The sequence below is a fragment of the Mandrillus leucophaeus genome, unplaced genomic scaffold (genome assembly GCF_000951045.1).
Source record: "Mandrillus leucophaeus isolate KB7577 unplaced genomic scaffold, Mleu.le_1.0 Scaffold9, whole genome shotgun sequence".
Lineage (NCBI taxonomy): Eukaryota > Metazoa > Chordata > Mammalia > Primates > Cercopithecidae > Mandrillus > Mandrillus leucophaeus.
In genome coordinates, this window is record NW_012109807.1 from 8,103,756 (window position 1) to 8,126,863 (window position 23,108).

Sequence of the window (23,108 nt, forward strand, 5' to 3'; positions counted from 1 at the left end):
TAGCCAGGATGGTCTCGATCTCCTGACCTCGTGATCCGCCCGTCTCGGCCTCCCAAAGTGCTGGGATTACAGGCTTGAGCCACCGCGCCCGGCCTTACTCTTCTAATTTCTTAAGGCAGAGGTTTGGATAACTGATTTGAGATCTTTCTTGTTTTTTGAGGTAAGTGTTTTCAGCTAAGCACTGCTTTAGTTGCATCCCATAAGTTTTGGAATGTCAAACTTTTTGTTTTCATTCACTTCAAAGTATTTTTAAATTTCCTGTTTGATATATTTCATCCTCTGGTTATTTAGAAGTATGTTGTTAGTATTCACATATTTGTCAATATTCAAAATGTCCTACTCTTATTTATTTTAATTTCATCCACTGTAGTCAGAAAGATACTTTGTATGATTACAATCCTTTTAAACTTACTGCAACTTGTTTTGTGGCCTAACATATGGCCTATTCTAGAGAATGTACACTTAAGAATATGTATTCTACTGCTGTTTCATATAATCTTCTATAGATGTCTATTAGATTTAGTTGATTTGAAGTGTTGTTTAGTCTTTTATTTCCTAGTCAATCTTCTGCCCAATTGTTTCATCCCATATTGAAAGTGGGATAATGAAATCTTCATCTACTATCATCAAACTATAGCAGACCTTTCAATTCTGTCAGTTTTTGCTTCTTATATTTTGGTAAACTGTTGTTACATGCACATGGTTATGTATTTATAATTGTTACATCTTCCTGGTAAATAATTGACACTTTTATCATTACCAAATGTCCTTTGTCTCTAATAAGAATTTCTGTCTTAAAGACTCTTCTGTCTGAAATTAGTATAACTATTCAGCTTTCTTTTTGTTACTTATTTGTATGGTATATCTTTTTCCATTCTTTACATTCATCCTATTTCTGTTATTCAATCTAAAATGTGTCTCTTGTAGAGAGCATATAGTTGGATCATGGGGATTTTTGTGTGTGTGTGTTTTGTTTTGTTTTGTTTTTACTCATTTGCCATTCAATTAAAGTGTTTAATCCATTGACTTTTTGCTTCTTTTTTTTTTTTTTTTTTTTTTTTGAGACAGAGTTATGCACTCACTATCCTGTCCAGACTGGAGTGCAGTAGCTATTTACAGGTGCAATCATAGTGCACTGCAGCTTCAAACTCCTGGCCTCAAGCAATCCTCCAACCTCAGCCTCTCAAGTAGCTGGGACTACAGGTGTGTGCCACTGTGCCCAGCTAATCCATTTACACTTCATATAATAAATGATGTGGTAAAATTAATGTGTACCATTTTGTTATTTGTTTTCTATATGTCATATCTTTTTCATTCTTCTATTCCTCTATTACTACCTTATTTTGTGTTAACTGAATATTTTCTAGTATTCAATTTTAAGTTATTTGGAATTTCTTTTACTATTTCCTAGTGGCTGCCATGGAGATTTTAATCAAAATCTTATCACTCAGATTAATCACTTAATTTCAATAATATACAAAACATTAAATCTATATAACTCTACTGCCTCCTCCGTCCATTGTGTTGTTATTCTCATATAAAGTACACCTTTATACATGTGTGTCTATCAGAACAGATTAAAATTTTTTTGCTTTATAAAGTTGTCTTTTGAATCAGATAGGAGAAAAAATACTTACAAACAAAAAATATATTTATACTATAATTTCTGTTTACCCACATAGTTATCTATATTGGTGCCCTTTATTTCTTCCTGTGGATTCAAGTTATTCTCCAATAGTCTTTCATTTTATCCTGAAGGATTTCCTTTAGTATTTCTTTAGGGCAGGTTTGCTGAAAGTAAATTCTCTAGGTTTTTGTTTATATTAATTTTTCCTTTTTTTTTTTTTTTTTTTTTTGAGATGGAGTCTCACTCTGTCACCCAGCCTGAAGTGCAGTGGCACGATCTCAGCTCACTGTAACCTCTGCCTCCTGGGTTCAAGTGATTCTCCTGCCTCAGCCTCCTGAGTAGCTGGACTTTATTGTATGCCATTGGTCTCTAAGACTCTGTTAGGCTTTTTTTCATTCTTAATCCTTTTGTTCTTCAGACTGGGTAACCTCAGTTGAGCTATCTAAAAGTTCATTGGTTTGTTCTTCTGCTTGCTCAAATCTGGTGGTGAACCCCTCTAGTCAGTTCCTCATTTCAATACTTTGTACTCCAGAACTTTTTTCAACTCCAGAATTTCTACTTGCTTCTTAAAAAAAATTTTTCTCTCATTATTGACATCTCTATTTGGTAAGACATTGTTCTTATACTCCCTATGTTCTTTAGACCTAGTTTCTTTTAGTTCTTTGACATATTTAAAATCGCTTATTTACTATCTTTATCTAGTAAGGTCAATGTCTGGGCTTCCTCCTGGACATGGAGTTTCCTCATGGACAGTTCCCATGGATTGCCGTTTTTCCTTTGTATGGTCCATACTTTGTTTCTTTGCATGCCTCGTTTTTGTTGTTGTTGTTGACAAATGGACATTTTAAATAATAAAATGCAGCAACTCTGGAAATCAGATTCTCCCACCTGCCCAGAGTTTGTTGTGATTCTGTTGGTTTATGACTCCTGAATTCTGTAAAATCTGCATTCTTTGTCATTTGTAGCCACTGGAGTCTCTGCTCAGTTAACTCAGTGGTCAGCTAATAATTGAACAGAGATTTCCTTACATCTTTTGGACTATTTCTTGCTGAGGAGCTGTGTGTGTATCAGGCCACACTTTCCACGCTGCAGCAGTGAACAACTCTCCCTCAGCCTTTACTTCCTGCTTGTGCACAACCTCAAGCTCAGCCCACGATGAGAGCTGAGGGCCCTCCTGAGTCTTTTATTGAACATACGCATAGCCTGGGCGTGACCACAGCCCTGTGCATGTGCCTGCCTGGGCTATGCATGATAGATTCCCAGTAATACCCCAGAGCTTTGGAAAGACCAATGGACATCCCATTCCCCAGTTTTTCATCTTAAGTGTTTTGGTTTACCTCTTGTTCATCCTGACGGTTATCTACAACCTCAGTCAGCCACAAAGTTAATCAATCACTTCTCATTGTTTTTGACAACTGTCCCCAGAGAAAAGGCTTTTCCCACGGAGGATGAACTGAGTGAAGTCAAATAAAGAAAGCTTTGTAAGTGGGGTCTTCCAGAGAGCCCGTGGACAGGTCAAATAATGAGAATTATTCTGGAAATGAAGCTTTGAAGGAACTCCAACCCCATCCTGCCCCCTCCAGTGGCTGTGAGCCTGCGGTTTCCACTGTGATCACAAACTGTTGGTTTTGGAGGTTCGTGAGAAGCTGGAGCCGGGGAATGTGAATAGGACTAGCTAAAATGCCACCAACTCACTGTTCTTACTGAGATTCAATTAATTTCTTTGAAAAAACACTCCCCAGGTTGCTGCACACCTTGGGTTAATTCCTAGAGTTATGAAAAAAGTTGATTCTGATAAGGTCCTTGTGCCTTCTATGAAGGAGAAGTTTTGAAGGTCCTTAACTCTGCCATTTTTTGGCCAGGTATTTTGTGTTTCCATAATTAGGGGCCCAAATACACTAAATATAATTACTCAATAGGTTTGTTGTACTTTTCCACAGTCATTTTTTTTTTTATTTTGAGACTGAGTCTCGCTCTGTTGCCCAAGCTGGAGTGCAGTGGCACGATCTCAGCTCACTGCAAGCTCCGCCTCCTGGGTTCAAGCGATTCTCCTGCCTCAGCCTCTCAAGTAGCTGGGATTACAGGCGCCCGCCACCACGCCCAGCTAATTTTTGTATTTTTAGTAGAGACAGGGTTTCACAATGTTGGCCAGAATGGTCTCGATCTCTTGACCTCGTGATCTGCCCACCCTGGCCTCCCAAAGTTCTGGGATTACAGGTGTAATCCACTGGCGCCCAGTCCTCTACAGTCATTTTTTAACAACATGATTTTTAATGTTGACATTTCACCATACCTGTATCGCATTCCAATATTTATCCCAAGTTAAATGCATAGCATCTACAAAATTCTAACCAACCAATTCTCCCAAATTTGAGGAGAAAATTTTGAGAAATTCATCTTGAATCATGGGAGAATCACATGGTATTTTTCTGCAAATGTTTTGCCACATGTGCTTTTGGTCTGGAAAATACAAAGCTCAGTGCCCACTGGAAAATGCATTATCTGAGTAAACACAGTCTTGGTCCTTTCTAGCATTCTCACTTGTTGCTTATTAATCAACCTTGTCAAAGTTCACTTGACTATACGGAGAGCTTTACAGATATAAAGGCATTCTGAAGAAAATGTGAGTTCTAGGAAGAAATATTATTTTATCCTTTGCCTTGCCTGAAGTGTGAACACTTTGACAAGTGTGCCATTTGCTTCTGGTTGCATAAGAAACCAGCTGCGCCCTGCCCCAGATCTCTTCTGCAGCCTTCTTTGAGCAAAAAGGGAAGACACCCTTGAGAAGATAAACATGTACAAGTACTCTGTAAATTAGCTTGTTCTGCTCTCAAATTGCAAGTCATCCTGTTGGCAAAATAGTCTTCATCTAGTACACTTATTAAACATCTAGCATTGGTGCAGAACAGAAAACTCAGATGATATTTCACCTCTGTGGATATCAGAGTCCAAAGATCTTGGGGTCAAAGATTCAGAAACATGGGGTTCCTGCTTGATACGCCTTTATTTATCTTTATACCAAGAATGTTCACTTCACCCCAATAGTGTATCTGAATTCTCCACCTACATAGTCAATTGCCTCCTCTGTTTCTCTACCAGGCTCTCAAGGATGCTTGAGTCTCAACAGGTTCAAACAAAATGTGTCATCCCCCACCCCCGCCTGGTTCTCCTCCAGCATTCTCTCAGCATAGTGGACGACAGCGTATCCATCTAGGAGCTTACTTTTGACACCTCCATTTCCCCCACCCCCAAGTCCTATTGATACGAAGTGCTGGGAAGGGAAGAGCTGGTCCCTTTAAATGATAATGGAAGTCGGGAAGGAAAGTGCTGGGTACGGGAAGGCTGTGGACCCTGGCTAGGGCTCCACCCCCGTGGACCTAGGTGAGGACATGTGTTTCTGTTTTCCTGCCCAAATGGTGCCTTTCCCAAGACCACCCTGGCCTGTCATGCCCCCATTCTGTGCAGAGACAGAAGCAGCTGGACCTTGAGAGGAGCACATCAGAGGAGGAACACACAGGCGGCTGGATGTCGGGAGGAATGCACTGGCATGCCAGCAGGCCACTGACCAGCAGAATGACGCAGAGTTTGGCTGGGGCAGTCAGAGGAGAGCCCGGGCTGCCAAGCAGCCTGACTCCAGGGGAAAACCACCACCCTTCTGGCTCCCCCATCTGCTGAGATGCTTCCACTCAATAAAACCACTCATTCTCAAGCCCACGTTTGATACGACTCTTCCAGTACACCAAAGCAAGAATCCAGGATACCGAAAGCCTCTGTCCTTGCGACAAGGTAGAGGGTCAAACCGAGCTGGTAAACACAAGCAAGAGCATCCTGTAACACACGCCCATTGGGGCTGCAGGACCTGTAAACGTTCACCCCCAGACACTGCTGTGGGGTTGGCACCCCACAGCCTGCCCGTCTGAATGCTCCCCTAGAGGTTTGAGCAGCGGGGCACTGAAGAAGCAAGCCACTCCCCCATCACACATCCTGCAAGGGGGACAAGGGAACTTTTCCTGTTTCACTGTCAGTTCAACAACCAAACTCTCCCTCATACCTGCCCATTTATCACCTTCACAGGCTCCTCCTGCTCGTGTTCAGGATTGCCACCGTCACTGTACTAACATCTTTATTCTCTTCCCTCATCCTGTTTGTCCCCTCGTCTCCAACTTGTTTCCCACCCAGTAGCCAAAGTGATTTTTTTTTTCTAAATGTAAATCCGATCTTAGCATTCTCCTGCTTACAATCCCCTAGCGGCTGGCCACTGGTATGAAATTGAGGTCGTGAACCCCTGTACCGCGGCCTCCAGAGCCAGCACAATTGGGTCCCTGCCTCCCTCTCCAGACTCATCACTGGACACTGCACTCCAGCCACACTCCTCTTTCCAGTTCTTCTAAAGTGCTGTTCTCCTTTCTGCCTCAGGGCCTTTGCATATGCTCTTCTTTGCAAGTACTCCCTGCTCTCTCCCATCCTTTCACCTCATTCACTTACCTCTTCAACCCTCAGATATCAGCTCCAAACTTATTTCCTCAGGAAACCTTTCCTTGACCCTGGGAATAGCTCAGAAGCTCCCACTTTTCCTCAATCGTAAATACCCCATTTGTGTTCATCTGATTTTCTACCTTCACGGAGCAAGAGACGGTTCATGTAGGTCCTGCCTTATGAGGGCCCATTCCATGTCTCTTATTTACCATTATGTAATCATCTACCACAGTGCTACACAGAGAAAGCACTAAATAAACGAAAGAATAGACAAGTGGATTAACCTTTGCTGAAGCCCTCATTACATCCTACCTGTGGGGCAGCACAGGTCTAGGTGTTTTACATGTGTTTTCTCATTTAACTTTCATAACAGTCCATGCAGTAGGTATTATCATTATCATCCACATTTTGCAAATAACGAAACTGAGGCACAGATAATAAGTGTCTCGCCCAGCATCACACAGCAGGAGTGGGCAGAGCCAGGTTTAATATCTTTCTGGCTGGGTGCAGTGGCTCACGCCTGTAATCTCAGCACTTTGGGAGGCTGAGGTGAGTGGATCACGAGGTCAAGAGATCGAGACCATCCTGGCCAACATGGTGAAACCCCGTCTCTACTGAAAATACAAAAATTAGCCGGGCATGGTGGCGGGCACCTGTAGTCCCAGCTACTCAGGAGGCTGAGGCGGGAGAATCACTTGTACCTGGGAGGCGGAGGTTGCAGTGAGCCGAGGTCGCACCACTGCACTCCAGCCTGGTGACAGTGATAATCCGTCTCAAAAAAAAAAAATCTTCCTAACTCTGAGCCTGCGTACTTCATCACCACCCAGGACTACAAAGACATCCTGCTGATTATTTAATACAATTGCTAATGAAAATAAGCACCATCCCCCTCTCCATTTGTTCAAAATATATGTGCTCTAAACTCCTGTAGACCTACTGTAGGTTACAACGGCCTGCAGAGCCTGAATGAACCTTTAGCCATTTCCTTGTCTTTTGAAACTGAATTTGGTATTTTGAAACAAGCAGGTATTCGGAGTCCAGTCTTGAGTCTCAGATGGTAATCTTTTGGACTGTCTCTGTTCATGACTGAAGCATGACTACACAATGTGATTAGACTAATGATCTCTACTGGGTCACAAAATGGCTGTGAAGGTTATTCCAAATGAGGAGTCCCTGAAATGCTTTGAGGGGCAGCATCATCAAAGAAGGGTCAAGCTTCCCAAACTTTGGACAAATTCTATTGATTGATTCATTGATTCATTGATTCATTGATTCATTTTGAGACACAATCTCGCTCTGTCACCCAGGCTGGAATGCCGTGGTGCGATCACCACTCACTGCCACCTCGACTCCCCACTTCTCGACTCAAGCGATTCTCCTACCTCAGCCTCCTAGGTAGTTGGGACTACAGGTCTGGACTGAAGTGATCTGCCCACTTCAGCCTCCCAAAGTGCTGGGATTACAGGTGTGAGCCACCACGCTCAGCCTGGACAAATTCTTTAACGTTTTGTGAGAAAAGCCATCTTCGTGTTTGAGGGTCATGCCTAGAAGAGGCACACTGAGACACACACACACATACACACAGACACACACAGAATGCCCAGGTGTGTCCCACCCACATCTCTGAACAGCTCAGCGCCAGAGGAGTGACCCTCCTTCTCTCTTTTTTCACTTTACCGAGAGTTGTATTGAGCTACAATTGACATATAATATCTCATATGCCTTCAAAGTGTACACATTGGTAAGTTTCCACATACGTATGGTTAGATGTATGTTTATCGCCTTGCTGTTTGTTTTCTATCAGCCCTATCTGTTCTTTGTTCTTTTTTTTTTTTTTCCGACAGGATTTGGTTTGTGTATTTTTAATTCCATTTTATTTCCTTTGTCAGCTTGTCTTGTTATTTCAGTGGTTATCTTAGGTTTATAGTATATATCTTCAACTTCTCGTAGCCTAACTTCAAGTAATATGACATCACTTCATGTATAATATGTGCCAATGATAAATTATTTCAGCTTGCGTACGTCTGAAAATGTCTTTATTTTGTCTTTGTTTTTGAAAGATATTTTTCTTTGTATAGAATTCTAGGCTGAATGTTTCCGGTACTGAAAGGAAAAATGCTGCTCTGCTGTCTTTTCATTTGAGCGAGAAATCTGCTGTCATCCTTGTCTGTGTGGCTTTGTGCATATCTTTTTGTCGTCGTTCTGGCTGCTTTTAAGAGTTCCTCTGTGTTACTGATTTTAAGCAAACCAATTAAGATGTCTCTGGGTGCAGTTTTCCGTATTTTCTTGTGTTCAGCATTCACTGAACTTCTTGGATCTCTGGGTTTGTAGTTTTCATCAAATTTGGAAACTTGTCAACACATTTCTGTAAATATTTTTCTGTTCCCTGCCCCTTCTACTTCCTCCCCTCAGGAATCCCATCTAATGTATATTTGGCCACTTGAAATTGTCCCACAGTTCACAGATGCTCTTTTGGGTTTTTCAAAATTCTTTTTTTCCTATGTCTGTCTCATTTTGGAGAGTTTCTATTGCTGTCTTCAAGTCCACTCATCTCTTTTCCTGCAATATCTAATCTGCCCTTGATTCCATTTAGTAAGCTTTTCATCTAACATATTTTCTTCTCTTAAGTTTTCATCTCTAAAAGTTCAGTATGTGTCTGTTTAAAATATTTTCCTTGTCTAGACTTAGCTTTTGAACATATGGAATACAGTTATAACTCTGAGTGATTCTTCTGCCAATTCTAATGTCTGTGTTAGTTCTCAGTCAGTTTTGATGGATTGATTTTTCTACTTATTACGGGTCACATTCTTCTGCTTCTTTTCACGCCTTGTAATCTTTGATTAGATGCCAGTCATTGTGAGTTTGACCTTGTTGGGTACTGGATGCTTTTGTTCTTACACATTTTCTTGAGCTTTGTTCAGAGATGCAGCTATGTTACCTAGAAATAGTTTGTTCTTTTCATGTCTTGCTTTAATGATTTCTTAGGAGGGCCCAGAGCAGTGTTTGATTTAAAGCTAATTATTCCCCATGACTGAGGCAAGACCTTTCCAAGCAGTCTCCCCAGGGACTCATGAATTCTAAAGCTTTCAGGCTGATGAGGACAGGCACTGTTCTTGGTCCTGTGTGAATTCCAAGCCCCGTTTCTTCTAATTCTTTCCAACGGCCCTTTCCCCAGACTCAGATACTCTTCTCACATGCATGAGCTGATCAGTATTCAAATGAATTCTTGAGGGGAACCCTTTGCCGATTTCTGGATTTCTCTCTCTGTGCATCTGTCTCCTCTCTGGTACTTTGTCCCGTGAATTGCAGCTGCCTTGGTCCCTCCAGACCCTCAGCTCTGTCTCCCAAACTCCGGATGTTTTCTGGGCTCCGCTTGGGTTCCTCCTCTGTGCACCAGGGCCTGGAACTCTCTCAAGCCAGGAAGCGAGGGAAACCTAGAGCTCACCTTTTTTTTGCCCTGTATGTCAGAAATCACTGCCCTTCATTATTAGTGTTCAGAGTCCTACAAACCATTGATTCATATATTTTTGTCAGATTTTTTTTTCCAGGGAACTCTCATGTCCTGCTCTTGGTAATAAAAAGAGGTTTTTTAAAAAAAAAAACTATCAGTGGCCTTACCTTCTTCTCACCTTCTTTTCATCCCAGGCACCAGACTCATGAGACATTTCTCCCAGCAACTGCCCTCCTGGTCCTATGGATCTGTATGTGCCAGGTGACCTAGAACCAGTGTGCAGAACGGCAGCTGGCTGGATCTCCTGCGATACGCCCCTTCCCTCTCCCGCTGGCCACCTTCTCTCCTGGGGTCTGCAGTCCCTGAGCAGTCAGCTTAGGGGAACAGCTGCTGCCTTCCTAGGAGGCCATCCAAGCCAGTCTTGCACTGAGCCAGCTTTTGCCTCAGTAACTCTGGGCTGCGGTGGGAACGAGAGCAGGTCGGACACGTGGTATAGACTCTGGGGCCAGATTGAAGTTGCGAAAGCTGAGATGGCTAGCCAATGATGAACGGTCCTGGCCAAACTTTCCTTTTTAAATAGAGATGGTACATTCAAAGAATTCTTTGAAAATTTCTGCTTAGAGTTATTTTGGGTTTTAGTTTGTGTGTGTGTGTGTGTGTGTGTGTGTGTGTATTAGATTGAAACAAAGGTAACTGATACATCATTGTCCAATATCTGAGGCTTATAACTCATCTGTTTCCTTTAGGAATAACCTCCAAGACCTTCTGTTAACTCTTAAGACTAACTACACCAAACTTAAATACGCCTCCTATTAGTCAGCTTGGGCTGCCGTCACAAAACACCAGAGGCTGGGGGGCTTAAAGGCCAGACATTTATTTTCTCTCTGTTTGAGGGTGGAGGTCCAGGATGAAGGTGCCAGCAGCGCTGTTTCTGATGAGGCTGTTCTTCCTGGTTAGGAGATGGCCACCTTCTCTGTGCTGCACACCTTTCCTCCGTGTGCTTGTGGGGAGAAGGCTCGCTGGAGTCTCTCCCTCTTCTTACAAAGACACCAGTCCTATCAGATTAGGGCCCTCCTTTTATGACCTCATTTGACCTTAATTACTGTTTTGTTGTTTGTTTGTTTTGAGACAGAGTCTCGCTCTGTTGCCCAGACTGGAGCGTAATGGGGCAATCTCTGCTCACTGCAGCCTCCACCTCCTGAGTTCAAGCGATTCTTGTGCCTCAGCCTCCCGAGTGGCTGGATTAAAGGCGTGTGCCACTACACCTGGCTAATTTTTGTATTTTTGGTAGAGATGGGGTTTTGCCATGTTGACCAGGCTGGTCTTGAACTGCTGACCTCAGGTGATCCACCCTCCTTGGCCTCCCAAAGTGCTGGGATTACAGACGTGAGCCACCGTACCTGGTCCTTTAATTACCTTTTTAACGACCCTATCTCCAAATACAGTCACATGGTGGGGGCTTCACTGTATGAATTTGGTGGGGCACAATTCAGTCCACACACTCCCCCAAACAAATGCCTTAGCAGCAGGCTCCCCATTCTCTTTGCCGGGCAAAGGTGCTGGGTTTTGCCTGGGCCCCCTGCTTGGTGTTCATTTTCTTCATCTGCAGGATGACAGGGGACCATCTGGGTTTTCCAGTGGGTGTCACTACACATGAGCAGCTCCTCCAGACAAGCCTATTAGGCCCCTCTCAGGAACCCCCAGGGAGCCAACCCTAGCAATGTAACTACGGCAGCCAGTGCCCTAGGCCCAAGTCAGGACACCCAGTCACAGGAAAAGGCCACAGTCGCCAGGAATTTATCAAGTCACACAGAGCAGGCTTGCCCACGCCTCAACCTCTCTCTCCCTCTACACAAGTCCCCGTCCCCATTTCTCCTCTAACTGCATCCCTTTCCCGGCCGGCCTGACCTCCCTGCTCTCTGCCCACTGCACCTCTGTAACCCAGGAGGCACTGCAGCCTGGCAGTAGTTCCAAAATTAGCTACACACTAGGATCACCTGGGGAGCTTTCAAAAGTCCCAGTGTCATCCCATAGGGATTAAATCAGGATGATTTAATCAGACACCCTGATTACATGGCTGATGGGAGGGAGGCAGACATCAGTACTTTCACTGGTGGACCAGGTTTCGAATCTAGGCTCCATCACTCGTTAGCTGTGTAGCTTTGGGCAAGTTACTGAAGCCAAAATGGAGATAATAGTAGCAGTAGCACCTGTCTCTTAAGATTGTGGCAAATATGAAATGAGTTAAAACGCATAGGTAGCCTTAAACAGTGCCTGAGATGTAAGGTATGTGCGTCTACCAGGTGTGCCCCAAAGGAAACCAGCACCTTACGGAGGAAAGGCCAGGCAGGAGAATCTGTATACCAACTCCCCCAAGTGTGAAAGGGCAAAGAATGAGCGGACGTCAAGCTCCTGCTTGGTGTGGAGCATGCGTCGTTGCATTTCATCTGCACAGGGGTTCCTCAGCATCAAGATTATGATAGCGGTTGTGTAGAAGAATACGGCTGAAAGAGACAAACTCAGGTGGGTCTAGTGATGGAGCTGGGATTTATAACTGGGTCTTTCTCACCCCTAAACTCACGCCCTTTGTTATGAAAAATGCTTTGCTTTATGAGAAAGAAAAGGGAGAAAATCCTTTGTGTGGTCTCAATGTCATTCACTAGTAAAAATGCAATGAGCTTGTTTGTATGGTGCAGTTGTGGGGCTGGAACACATTAAACACCAAGAAGAGTTTTCATTTACTCAGAATCGGGCAGGTGCTAATTAAATCATGGAAACTGATATGAAGATGAATACAGCCCCACCGCTAGCATTGTTTGTAAAAGTTTCACTAGGCAGGAACGTTTCTGTTCTGCATTTTGGGTTTAAAATCAGACTATGTTTGCTGGCTATGTGACCATGGCCAACGACTTAACCCCTCTGTGACTCAGTTTCCTCACCTGTCAATTGGAGAGAATAAGAAACTCCCCCATAGAGTTATGAGGCTTACATGAGCTAAATATAAGCCCACCCCTCAGGGCAGCAGCTGACACACAGTATGTGCCCACACAATGGTCATATGTCTGTTACTACCGTTCAGGGAATGCAAATCAGTCTTCCAAACTCCAAAATTTCGAGTGGCTATTCCAACTTAGATGAAAGAGTGCTAAGTGAATACCAGAAATGCAACTGGATTTTAATAATTTCTTTTTAATATTAATAACTCAAACCCCTATTCACACTACTCCTTCCAGGTAAACATTCCACACATTTTCCCCGGCCTGTGCCCCCTTCTGCCGCGAGGTCCTGGACCCTGCTCAAAGAAAACTGATTTAGGCCTCCCTGTAGGCATCTGAAAGTGAGTCAGACGGTTGCCTGCACAGACACAGACAGCTTGGGCGGGATTTTGTCTGCACGTAAGGGTCAAGGTTAGCCGAGCCGATCACTGAGCTCTCCTCCTGCTCCTCCTCGCTGGAAGAGCACAGGCAACTTGACAGTCTCCCCTGCCCAGCCTTCAGCCAGGCTCCTCTGAACGCTCTTCTCAGCGAGGCCTCAACCTTTGCACTTCTATGCTCATCTCTGCATCGCCCGATTTCAGCAAAAAGCCTCAGTCAGTGTAGCCAGAGTGCCCCACCCTCAGTATCTGATCGCTTGGCTATCCTATCAGCGTCTTCCTTCCCACCGCCCCCGGTGACATCTGATCACACTGGCCTCTCTCCTGCGGGAATCCTGTCAAGCTGTTTAGCCAGAAGCCCTCGTGCCCTAACATCTCCTCTGAACAACTTCCCATCCACCGGCGCCCCCCGCTTCTTCGCTATGAATCCCCACCTGCCCCTGTTGTACTCAGAATTGAGCCCAGTTTTACACGGAGGTCTGGTTTCCCTCAGTATACAAGAGCTTGTCAAGAACCTGCTTTGTTGTTGTGTTGTTGTTTTTGAGACAGAGTCGCCATTGCTAGGCTGGAGTGCAGTGGCACGATCTCGGCTCACTGTGATCTCTGCCTCCCGGGTTCCCGCCATTCTCCTGCCTCAGCCTCCCGAGTAGCTGGGACTACAGGCACCCGCCACCACGCCCGGCTAATTTTTTGTATTCTTTAGTAGAGACAGGGTTTCACCGTGTTAGCCAGGACGGTCTCGATCTCCTGACCTCGTGATCTGCCCACCTCGGCCTGCCAAAGTGCTGGGATTACAGGCGTGAGCCACCGCGCCCGGCCCAAGAATCTGTTTTCACCACTTTACCATCCAGCTTTGGGTCTTGACAATCTCCACATATGCACACATGTGGGCACGTGGGCACACACAAGCGTGCGTGTCCATGCATGTGTGCGTATGGCCCTCTCCCCACCCCTCATGCCACACAGCTCTGGCTGCTCTCCTCAGCAGCTCCTCACAGCTGGGCTCTGGAGCTCCCCTGGTCAGGACCAGGAAGCAGCCCCTGGTCCCCAGCTAGTAACGTTTATGAATCTTTTACACCAGTGACCAGAAATAGCACCAACCGCAGTCCACAGCAGCCACGTCGGGCCTGGGAGGCTCGGCCACCAGCCTCTGGATCTGGGCCAGGGTGCTGCAGGCTTCCTCCATCTCTCGCCAAACGAGAAACACGTCCTCTCTGACACCGGCTCCTGAAAGGGAAGACACAGCGTGAGCGCCCGGCCGAGACAGGCCCGGGGATGCAGCAGCCCGCCTAGCAGGCCTGACACATTGCAGCCAAGTTTCTGGAACATTTCTGAACATCAAATTCTGCTTCCCCCACTAATCTCTTTCTGAGAATCAGAACTGAAATCCCCAAGGAAGTGATATCATCTCAAGAAATCATAAATGCAGACTTTAGGATGCAATCAATCCTTCTAAAGTAAATGTTTGTAGCAGCCGGAATATTTACAATGAATTATTGATAATACCCAAATAAGAGAGGAATAAAAACATTCCAAAGCACCTCAGGCAAGCCAGGATCACCGCTGCGAGGAAGGGAAATGCAATGGCATGTTGTGAAAGCAACAACCCCCAATCCTTTCACCATGTAGCCCAGGTGTCCTGCTTCTTTGAAACCACAAGTGTAATATTTCCCCTAAAATGATAATGATGGCCTGGTCTCCTTTTCTGGGCCTCTGCTGTCTCAGTTAAGGGTTAGGTTTGACTGTATAACACTTTCTTAAAAATGAAGTGGCATCATTCATTTAGATGTTTATGTCTTCCAAACAATCGAAGTCCATGCTGAGGAGAGTGGTTTAGGGCTGGGATGGAGGCTCTGCCCTCATCGAGATCCAGGCTCTAACAGATGAGTGGTTTCCAGAGGTGGGGGCAAGTGGGGTGGGGGAAAGGGATGTGCACTCTGGGGTACGCCATGCAGAGGTGCACAATGAAGGGTCCTGTCCTGCTGCCTTAACTGTATCAAGGTCAAGGTCCCGGCCGTGCTGTGGTGCTATGTCACTAAGGGGGACAGCGGGTAAAGATAGATGGGCAGGCCAGGCATGGTGGCTTACGTCTGTAATCCTGTAAAACTTTGGGAGGCCAAGGCGGGCAGACCACTGGAGGTTAGGAGTTTGAGAGCAGGCTGGCCAAAATGGTGAAACCCCGTCTCTACTAAAAACACAAAAATTAGCTGGGTGTGGTGGCCTGTGCCTGTAATCCCAGCTACTCAGGAGGCTGAGGCAGAAGAATCACTTGAACCTGGGAGGTGGAGGTTGCAGTGAGCCGAGATCGCACCACTGCACTCCAGCCTGGGTGACAGAGTGAGACTCCATCTCCAAAAAAAAAGAATAGATGGGCATCTCCCTGTATCACTTATTACCACTGCACGTGAATCCACAATTATCTCGAAATAAAAAGGTTAATTTTTAAAATCTTGAAAACAGATCCACACTCTTTCTGTGTATGCTCCTCGGTCACTCAGCACATCCTTCTGTCTTCAGCCACCTTATGATTCAACACGGTGTCCTTAGGGCCAAGCAGCACGTCCTGAGCAGCAGGGCCGCTGGGAGGACAGACGCACACCGCCTGACGGAGTCAGTTCCTTCGAGACGCCCTGCCCAGAAGGCCCACCCCACAGTTTCATTACTTAGCCGCTGCCAGAGTGGCATCATGCGGCCCCGTCTGGCAGCAAGAGAAACTGAGAAATGTTTTTAGGCGGGGTACACTGCAGCCCTAAGTAAAATCGGGGCTACAGCCTAAGGAGCAAGGGAGGGTATACGGGTGGCAACTTGGCTGAGGCGTGTTCTGCCGCCAAATGCACTCAGAAGCTCCTTCCTCCCACTTCCCAAGTCTGCATGATAATTCGCCGATGCCCAATATCCCACGACCACGGACGACAGACCACCTCCACTGCACAGAGCACCCCGGGAGCCCAATATCCCACAATATCCCACAATATCCCACAATATCCCACAATTTCCCACAATATCTCACAATATCCCACAACCACGGACAACAGACCACCCTCCACTGCACAGAGCACCCCGGGAGCCCAATATCCCACAACATCCCACAATATCCCACAACCACGGACGATGACAGACCACCTCCACTGCACAGAGCACCCCGGGAGATTCATCCACCCAGGGCCCAAGGACTGATCCTAAGCCATCAAGGCAGACTAGGGCAGACCAGAGTGGATGTTTCCGAATTTTAAAATATAGTCAAGAAGGGTAGGGCAGAAAAAAGGGACATCAAAGTTCTAGCCTCTTGAAGTGGGCCAAATCAAGTGAGAGAGTATTAGTAGCTGTGTCCCTAAAGGGGCAAGTGACAAGCCCTGACAGAGACGGACGGCTACCGCGGCCCTGCGGCCACCAATAGCCCAGGGAGTGAAATGCGATGTGTCCTGAGCTCCATGTCGAAACTCCAAAAATAACACAGACTGCTGCCAAGTGCAAACCTTAAGCCCGCAGGCCTCTGATCACTGTAAAATCAAGACGGACTGCCAGCTGCTTGCTTCAGTCTGGAGGTGTTAAGTAGCAGGAGTCTCTTAAAAGTTTCAGATGAGTCAAGGCTTTCCTCTAGACTTGTCAATAATATCTTAAGAGGGAGTACACCACAGGGCAGTGTCAAAGGAGAAAGTTCCAAGGAAACCCAGTTGGCTCTTGGTCATCCAGGGACAGGGAAATGTATCTCTGGGACAGCAGTGACCCGGACGTGCTCCCGGTGCAGGCAGTATCTAGGATTATCACTACCTCAGTCTAGTGATCGCGATGAAGCAGCTACAGACTGCTACGTTGGTGATCAGAGAGCAACACAAATCCATCTGATTTGCGTTGCTTAAAAGAAAAACAAAAAAAAAACAGTGAAAAAGAAAGCTACAGAGCAGTGAAAGCATCATGACAATGCACAGGTTTTATTTCAAGTTATTCCTCACGCACTGAGGAAGCACTGCCAGTTTTATCAAGGTCACTTTTAAGGACTCAGCTGGGATCTCAGATAGCCACAGCCAAAGGACTGAGCCCCACTGGAGATGGAAGACGATGGGGGCACAGGAAATCCCACTGTTCTGACCTCCATGAATTAGAAATTCTCCAGGCTACACTGAGAGGAAACAACACAAAGTCGTATGTATCTTTTTTTTTTTTTTAAATGGATTCTTGCTTTGTTGCCCAGACTGGAGTGCAGTAGCACGATCTAGGCTGACGGCAACCTCTGCCTCCCAGGTTAAAGCGATTCTTGTGCCTCAGCCTCCTGAGTAGCTGGGATCACCACCACGCCTGGCTAATTTTTGTATTTTTTTAGTAGAGACGGGGTTTCACCATGTTGGACAGGCTGGTCTTAAACTCCTGACCTCAGGTGATCCACCCGCCTTGGCCTCCCAAAGTGCTGGGATAACAGGCATGAGCCACTGCGCCCAACCAAAGCTGTATGTGTCTTCACTGTCAAGGTGGAAGCCAACTAGGTCTGCCTGACAACAGAAGCTGGATACAGTTCCTCATGGAGACATTCAGGAGACCTAGTGGATTCTCCAACCAGAACGCCTGCCTGCCCAATCGCCCGCCTTGTGTGACCACTGCCCTCCCAGACACCTGGTAACAATTTGAAGGCTGGGCACGGTGGCTCACATCTGTAATCTCAGCACTTTGAGAGGCTGAGGCAGGAGGATCACCTGAGGTCTGGTATTCGAGACCAGCCTGGTTAACATGGTGAAACCCTGTTTCTACTAAAAATACAAAAATAAGCCAGGTGTGGTGGTAGGTGCCTGTAATCCAGCTACTCAGGAGGCTGAGACAGGAGAATCTCTTGAACCTGGGAGGCAGAGGTGGCAGTGAGCCAGGATCGCGCCACTGCACTCCAGCCTGGGCGACAGAGCAAGACTCCATCTCAAAAACAAACACACAAGAAATCAAAACAAAAAAACCAATTTGCAGGCTCACGTTAAAATGCTAACATACCTGGGAGCAATGTCACAGTCCGCTGCTGTTTTTCATTAGCACCTAGTATTGACTTCTCAGACTGGCTAGTTTGACAAATAAAATGAGACTCAGGATAGGAAGTTTTGACGTCAAGGAGAAAAGTCCACAGGGTGCCTGCTGCCAAACGCCATTTCCCTGTCCAGTCTTCTACATCTCACCTACAGGATAAAACCCGGTTGCCAGAGTCCAGTTCATTAATCCGGTCATTTGGCAAGTAAGTGTTGAGGCCCTCCTCTGCAGTGGGTGGGCCCTGCTGGTGCTGGGGATGCAGCAACCAGGGCCCAGCTCCCTGGGCTGGCATTGAGGTCAGGGTTCAAGGCTCCCATGACACTCCTCTAACACTCTGCACCATGAACCCGGTCAGAGCACTGTCCTCCCAGCCCTGTCCTCTGTATCAGAGGACTGCGCCCTCCGCTGCACTCAGCCCATCCCACTCTTCACTGAAGACACAGTCTTGACTCCACCACCCCAGGAAGTGGTGAGCTGCCTCCTACTCCCCCTTCTCAGTCCCGTGGAATGAATCAGGGCACCACTGGACTCCATCCTCTTGCTGCCAGGACATGCTCAGGCCATACCATTAGTGAACCTGTCCATGCGTGCAGTTCAGTTCCTGGCTGCCTGTCACTCAGCCTCCAATTCCCTGGAACACAAAGAACCAGGAGCCAGTGATGGTGACATCATTCTGTGCATGACCTTGAGTCCGGTCTAATTTAAGTCAGCCTTCCATGAACACAATGCTTATTTTTAGTAGGCAGCTGCCTACAGCACAGCTCGGCACTCGGCAACATGTCCCCGGCCTGCCAGCTGGCGTGGGCTGGGGTCTGCGGCTGTCCTGCGGTGCTCAGGCGCTTGCTGCGTGTGTACACAGGCTGACTTTGCCCAAGGCTGACTTTGCCCACTGGATGGTAAACATCTTAAGTGTAGGGACAGTGTCTTTTCTTTCTTTGTATCCGCCACAGCACTCAGCCCAGGTTCTAGTGTTTTCTGCAAGAATTTCTATACTTCCTTTTTATTTTTCCTTATTACATAGAAACAGTTCTGGAGCACCTAATACATTCTTTCCTCATGATTACAAGAAACTCTTCAGAGGGGTATGCAACAGACTCAGATCATCTGAGCACATGGCTATGTCCGAGGTATTCCAGACACTGACAACAACATCCCTTAAGGCATGAAGTCATTTCCTTCCAGGTTTATGCCACAGTAAGCGAGACTCCCCCCAAGTATCTGAAGTACTATCATTTCCAGGACAGGAGGAGAAAAGCAATTAGAAAGGCAGGTGCGGTGCTGATCCAAGGTACGATTCAATGTTGCCCAGGGAGAGGGCAGCCCGGAAACAAGACCACCCTCGGGACCCTTGAGTCCCCGACCATCCCCTCGGTCCCTCTGTGGCTCATTGCTTCTGGCCCTGCCCAATCCCAGGACTCTCCGGTGAAGAACTGGTCCTGCCAGGCGTGGAGCCTGCGGTCTGCCCGACCCCCAAACTCCTATTCAGTCAGGCAGATTTGAAAGACCTGAATAGAACTATGAAAAGGCAGTATTTTCAGGAAAAAACAGCACATACTTCTATTTTCAGAAAGCGACATATAAAAAAATAATACACTGCGAGGTGCTAAACATTCCCAGAGACCTAAAATCGCCGTGAGATCTGGTAAAAGGGCCACACTGCATCTATAAAGGGAACGAAAGCAGTCAAATCAGTGGTTTTTGTCGTAATAAAAAAAAATTCCAGTTATTTCTATTAAATTATATGTTAAGACGTTTTGTTGTCGAGAGGTAATTAAACACCTGCCGGCTTGATCCAGCCCCACTGCCCTAACCACAGAGGCACAGTGTGGGGCTGCTCTCAGTCCCACCCCATGGAAATTAACCATTCACTAATTTAGAGTGAATATAGAGTCATTTCACCATCTGGATAACCATCTAATGTTTTCTTGGGTCTATGAACAGATATGTTTCACAAGAGCCATTATGTTATCTTAGAAGCAATTTCAAATATGAAGAATGGGGAGCTTGAGCTATCATCTAATATGTGAATGTGGCACCGTCCCCTGGGCCTTCTCTGCCTCTTCTAAATGGCACACTATAAAATGCAAATATAATGTGGTCTAATTGTCCACCACATTTACAAAACCCAAACATAAACCATCACCATTCTCCTCATGGTAAAGAGCAGGTGCTCCCCCAAACTTGGTAAAGAAAGATGACCCCAGGCTCCAGGATGCTACTGGGCTAGTAGACCATAGAGACCCGGCAAGGGGACAGAGAAACAATATCTAAGGAACAGATACAAAGATGTTCATCGACAAAGTTTAGTGGACTAAATCTATTCTACTTAGGATAAGTGATACCATTTATAAGACATCAACTGAGGGGTAAATGTTTATTGACTTGTAAATTCAGAAGAAGTTTATGAGTTTCCTTTAGAGCAAATTTACACACAAAAAAATGAGTTTTTTTTAGCTTTTCCATCCCAGAAAAGGCCTGAACCTCTTTCTGTTCGAAGGGATCTACAGTGCACAAAAAGAACAAAGACGGTGGCAGGGCTGCTCCCTGATTTCCCATCAACCAACTCTGAACCACAAAGAGCAGGGCTAGGACTGCAGTCACTGGGGAGCAATCCCGCACTGGCATCTGCTCAGCCTCTGTCCTCAACAACGGCCCTATCTTTGTGAGGATGGTTGTGTGGATGGGCTACTGGGGGCTGGATATCACTCACATAGATGGGTCTGCTCCCAGCTCTGCCAGGTCATTCAGGAATGAGCAAGTTCTGGGAGGCTAATTATCTTCTTCAAACTCAGAAGACACAGACTTGGAAACTAGGAAGCCAATGCTTTAAAATATTCCCTTCTCAGTAGGACAATCTACTCGGAGAATCATCATCCACTCATTTATTCAACGACACCCCATCAATGTCAATTATATCCAGACACTGGAAATACAAAATGAACAGGAAACCGTCCCAGCTCCAAGGAGGCCTTCACTCCAGTGTGGTCTTCCCAGAGTGTGGTCCTCAGAACCTGTGGCAGATGCCTCTGAGATGCTTGTCAGTGCAGATTCCTAGGCCCCACCCCAGACTCATTCTGAGGGTGGAACCCCAGGGAGCTATATTCTTAAAGGGTCCCAGTCATTCTTTGCAACAAAAGTTCTCAAAGCTTTAGTCTAAGACGTGAGAGAGGCATGTAAATAAATTGTCACTCTCCAAAATATTCTTGGAGAAAAACAAAGTTGGGTGATTTCCAGGAGCAATATTCTCATGCCTGGATGTCCCTATTTCTGCCCTACAGAAATGCTCAGAAAAGAAGGCAGCACTCCCTTTCCCCTGCACAGTGCTGGGAACTCCCGACACCATCTTCTAATACCCACTCCAGGCCACCTCTCATTCCTATCTTCATAACATTCTACTCGTTCTAAGTGTCACTTATTTTAGATGTATGTTATAATGGCTGCTTCCTGCTGATATACGGAGGAGAAAGAGGGGACAATGACATTTTACTAGGTATCTACTATGTGCCAGCCACTGCGCTGGGCACTTAAACACATGACCACATTGACTCACAATTGCCTCAGTACAGGTCATCACCCCCATTTTACAGATGAGCACACCGAGGCTCAGAGAAATTTCTCCAAGGCCGCACAACTAATAAGCGGTGAGGTCAGGATTCAGCTTCAGGACTGTTAGTCTCCAAAGACCCCCACCGCCACACTGGAACACTGGCCTTGGGTGTCCTGGAAAATTCTCATGATACAAGATCTATGTGAACAAACCCATCTGTGGTGTGTTGGTCACCGTTAGTTTTCCCTCAAGGCGCTTAAAGACTTATCTCTTCCCACGTCTGAAACCACCCAGTTTGTCATTCGGATGCAGGTGGTGATGGTGGGTGAGCTGTGTCCCCAAGGTCAGGACCTCCGGTGACATTCTGATGAGCAGTGACACACCTGCTGGCTCCGCAGTGATCTGCCTGCGTTGGAATCGGTCGTCACCCACAGGGATGGCCCCCGCCATCCTATCAAGGCCGAGAGTTCCCGCTGAGCTTCCACTATCTGGAAGTTTGTTTTCTTCATTAAACCGTGACTTCCTTGAGGACAGAACTACGTTTATCTGTTTTCGTACCCGCTCTCCCTGGTACCTTCCTGACACCTGGTTGAGACTTCCAAACAGGCTTTTCCAGAACACAGGTCCCTTGAGGAGAGGGGCCTCCTTTTTTCATCATTGTATCCCCAGAGCCCAGCACAGCACCCACCTTGCAATAGTAAATGTGACATGGATCTGTCACCCTGGAATCAGAGCCATCACCCTAAAATCAGAAATTCAAACGCAATCGGAAATCTACACTGGCTCTTTTCCCTGGCAATTCAATTTCATGTTTGAGAGTTTTGAGGGGTTTCTCTCTGCCCCGTGTGTTAGGTGAAGCAGGATGCCTGGATCCCCTTGATTATTTCAGCACAATTCTAAGGAGTTGATTGTGCTGGCTGACCCAAGACCCGGGCTGAGTCCATCTCTGCCCAGTGTCAAAAGGGCTCCGATGAACAAGACGTAGTATAGCCAGGAGCCTAGACAAAAACTAGGTACACCAAACGTAAGCCCAAGACGGGAGTGGGAACAGAGGGGTTCCCTGGGCTTAGGGGCTTACTCTCCTTAGCTGGGAAAACAAGATCTGCAGACACCTCAGATAAAAGCGTGCACTGAGGGAAGAGGGCAAGGTGCAGGTGGACATTTCTTAAGCTAATTGGGATCCTGCAGTTATGGTGGGAACAACAACCCCTAAATCATAAGGCAAATCAAAAATGACATTCTGAGAATATGGGGCTCCCCGCTGACTGGGAACCTTGTCTTTCATTCCTTTCAAATCTCCTCCTACTCAACTCTAGTAAGTTTCAAAAGTACACAGGAGATGTTTAATAAATGCTTGTTAACTAACCAGAGGGCTGTGTCAGAGCAGCAGAAAGAAATCCTGCTGGGCTCAGTGGCTCATACCTGTAATCCCAGCACTTCGGGAGGCTGAGGCAGGTGAATCCCTTGAGACCAGGAGTTTGAGACCAACCTGGCCAACATGGTGAAACCGTGTCTCTACTAAAAATACAAAAATTGGCCAGGCTTGGTGACAGGCGCATGTAATCCCAGTTACTTGGGAGGCTGAGGCAGGAGAATCGCTTGAGCCCTGGAAGCAGAGGTTGCGGTGAGC

General features: G+C 46.3%; 1 protein-coding gene across 1 annotated transcript in view; it reads right to left on the reverse strand.

Moving 5' to 3' along the window:
* VWA3B (von Willebrand factor A domain containing 3B) overlaps window positions 1–23,108 on the reverse strand; it is a 250,566-nt gene that overhangs the window by 152,435 nt on the left and 75,023 nt on the right. The window contains exon 8 of the mRNA XM_011969675.1: window positions 14,029–14,154. Coding sequence (XP_011825065.1) covers window positions 14,029–14,154 — 126 coding nt within the window. The remainder of the gene's footprint in view (window positions 1–14,028; window positions 14,155–23,108) is intronic.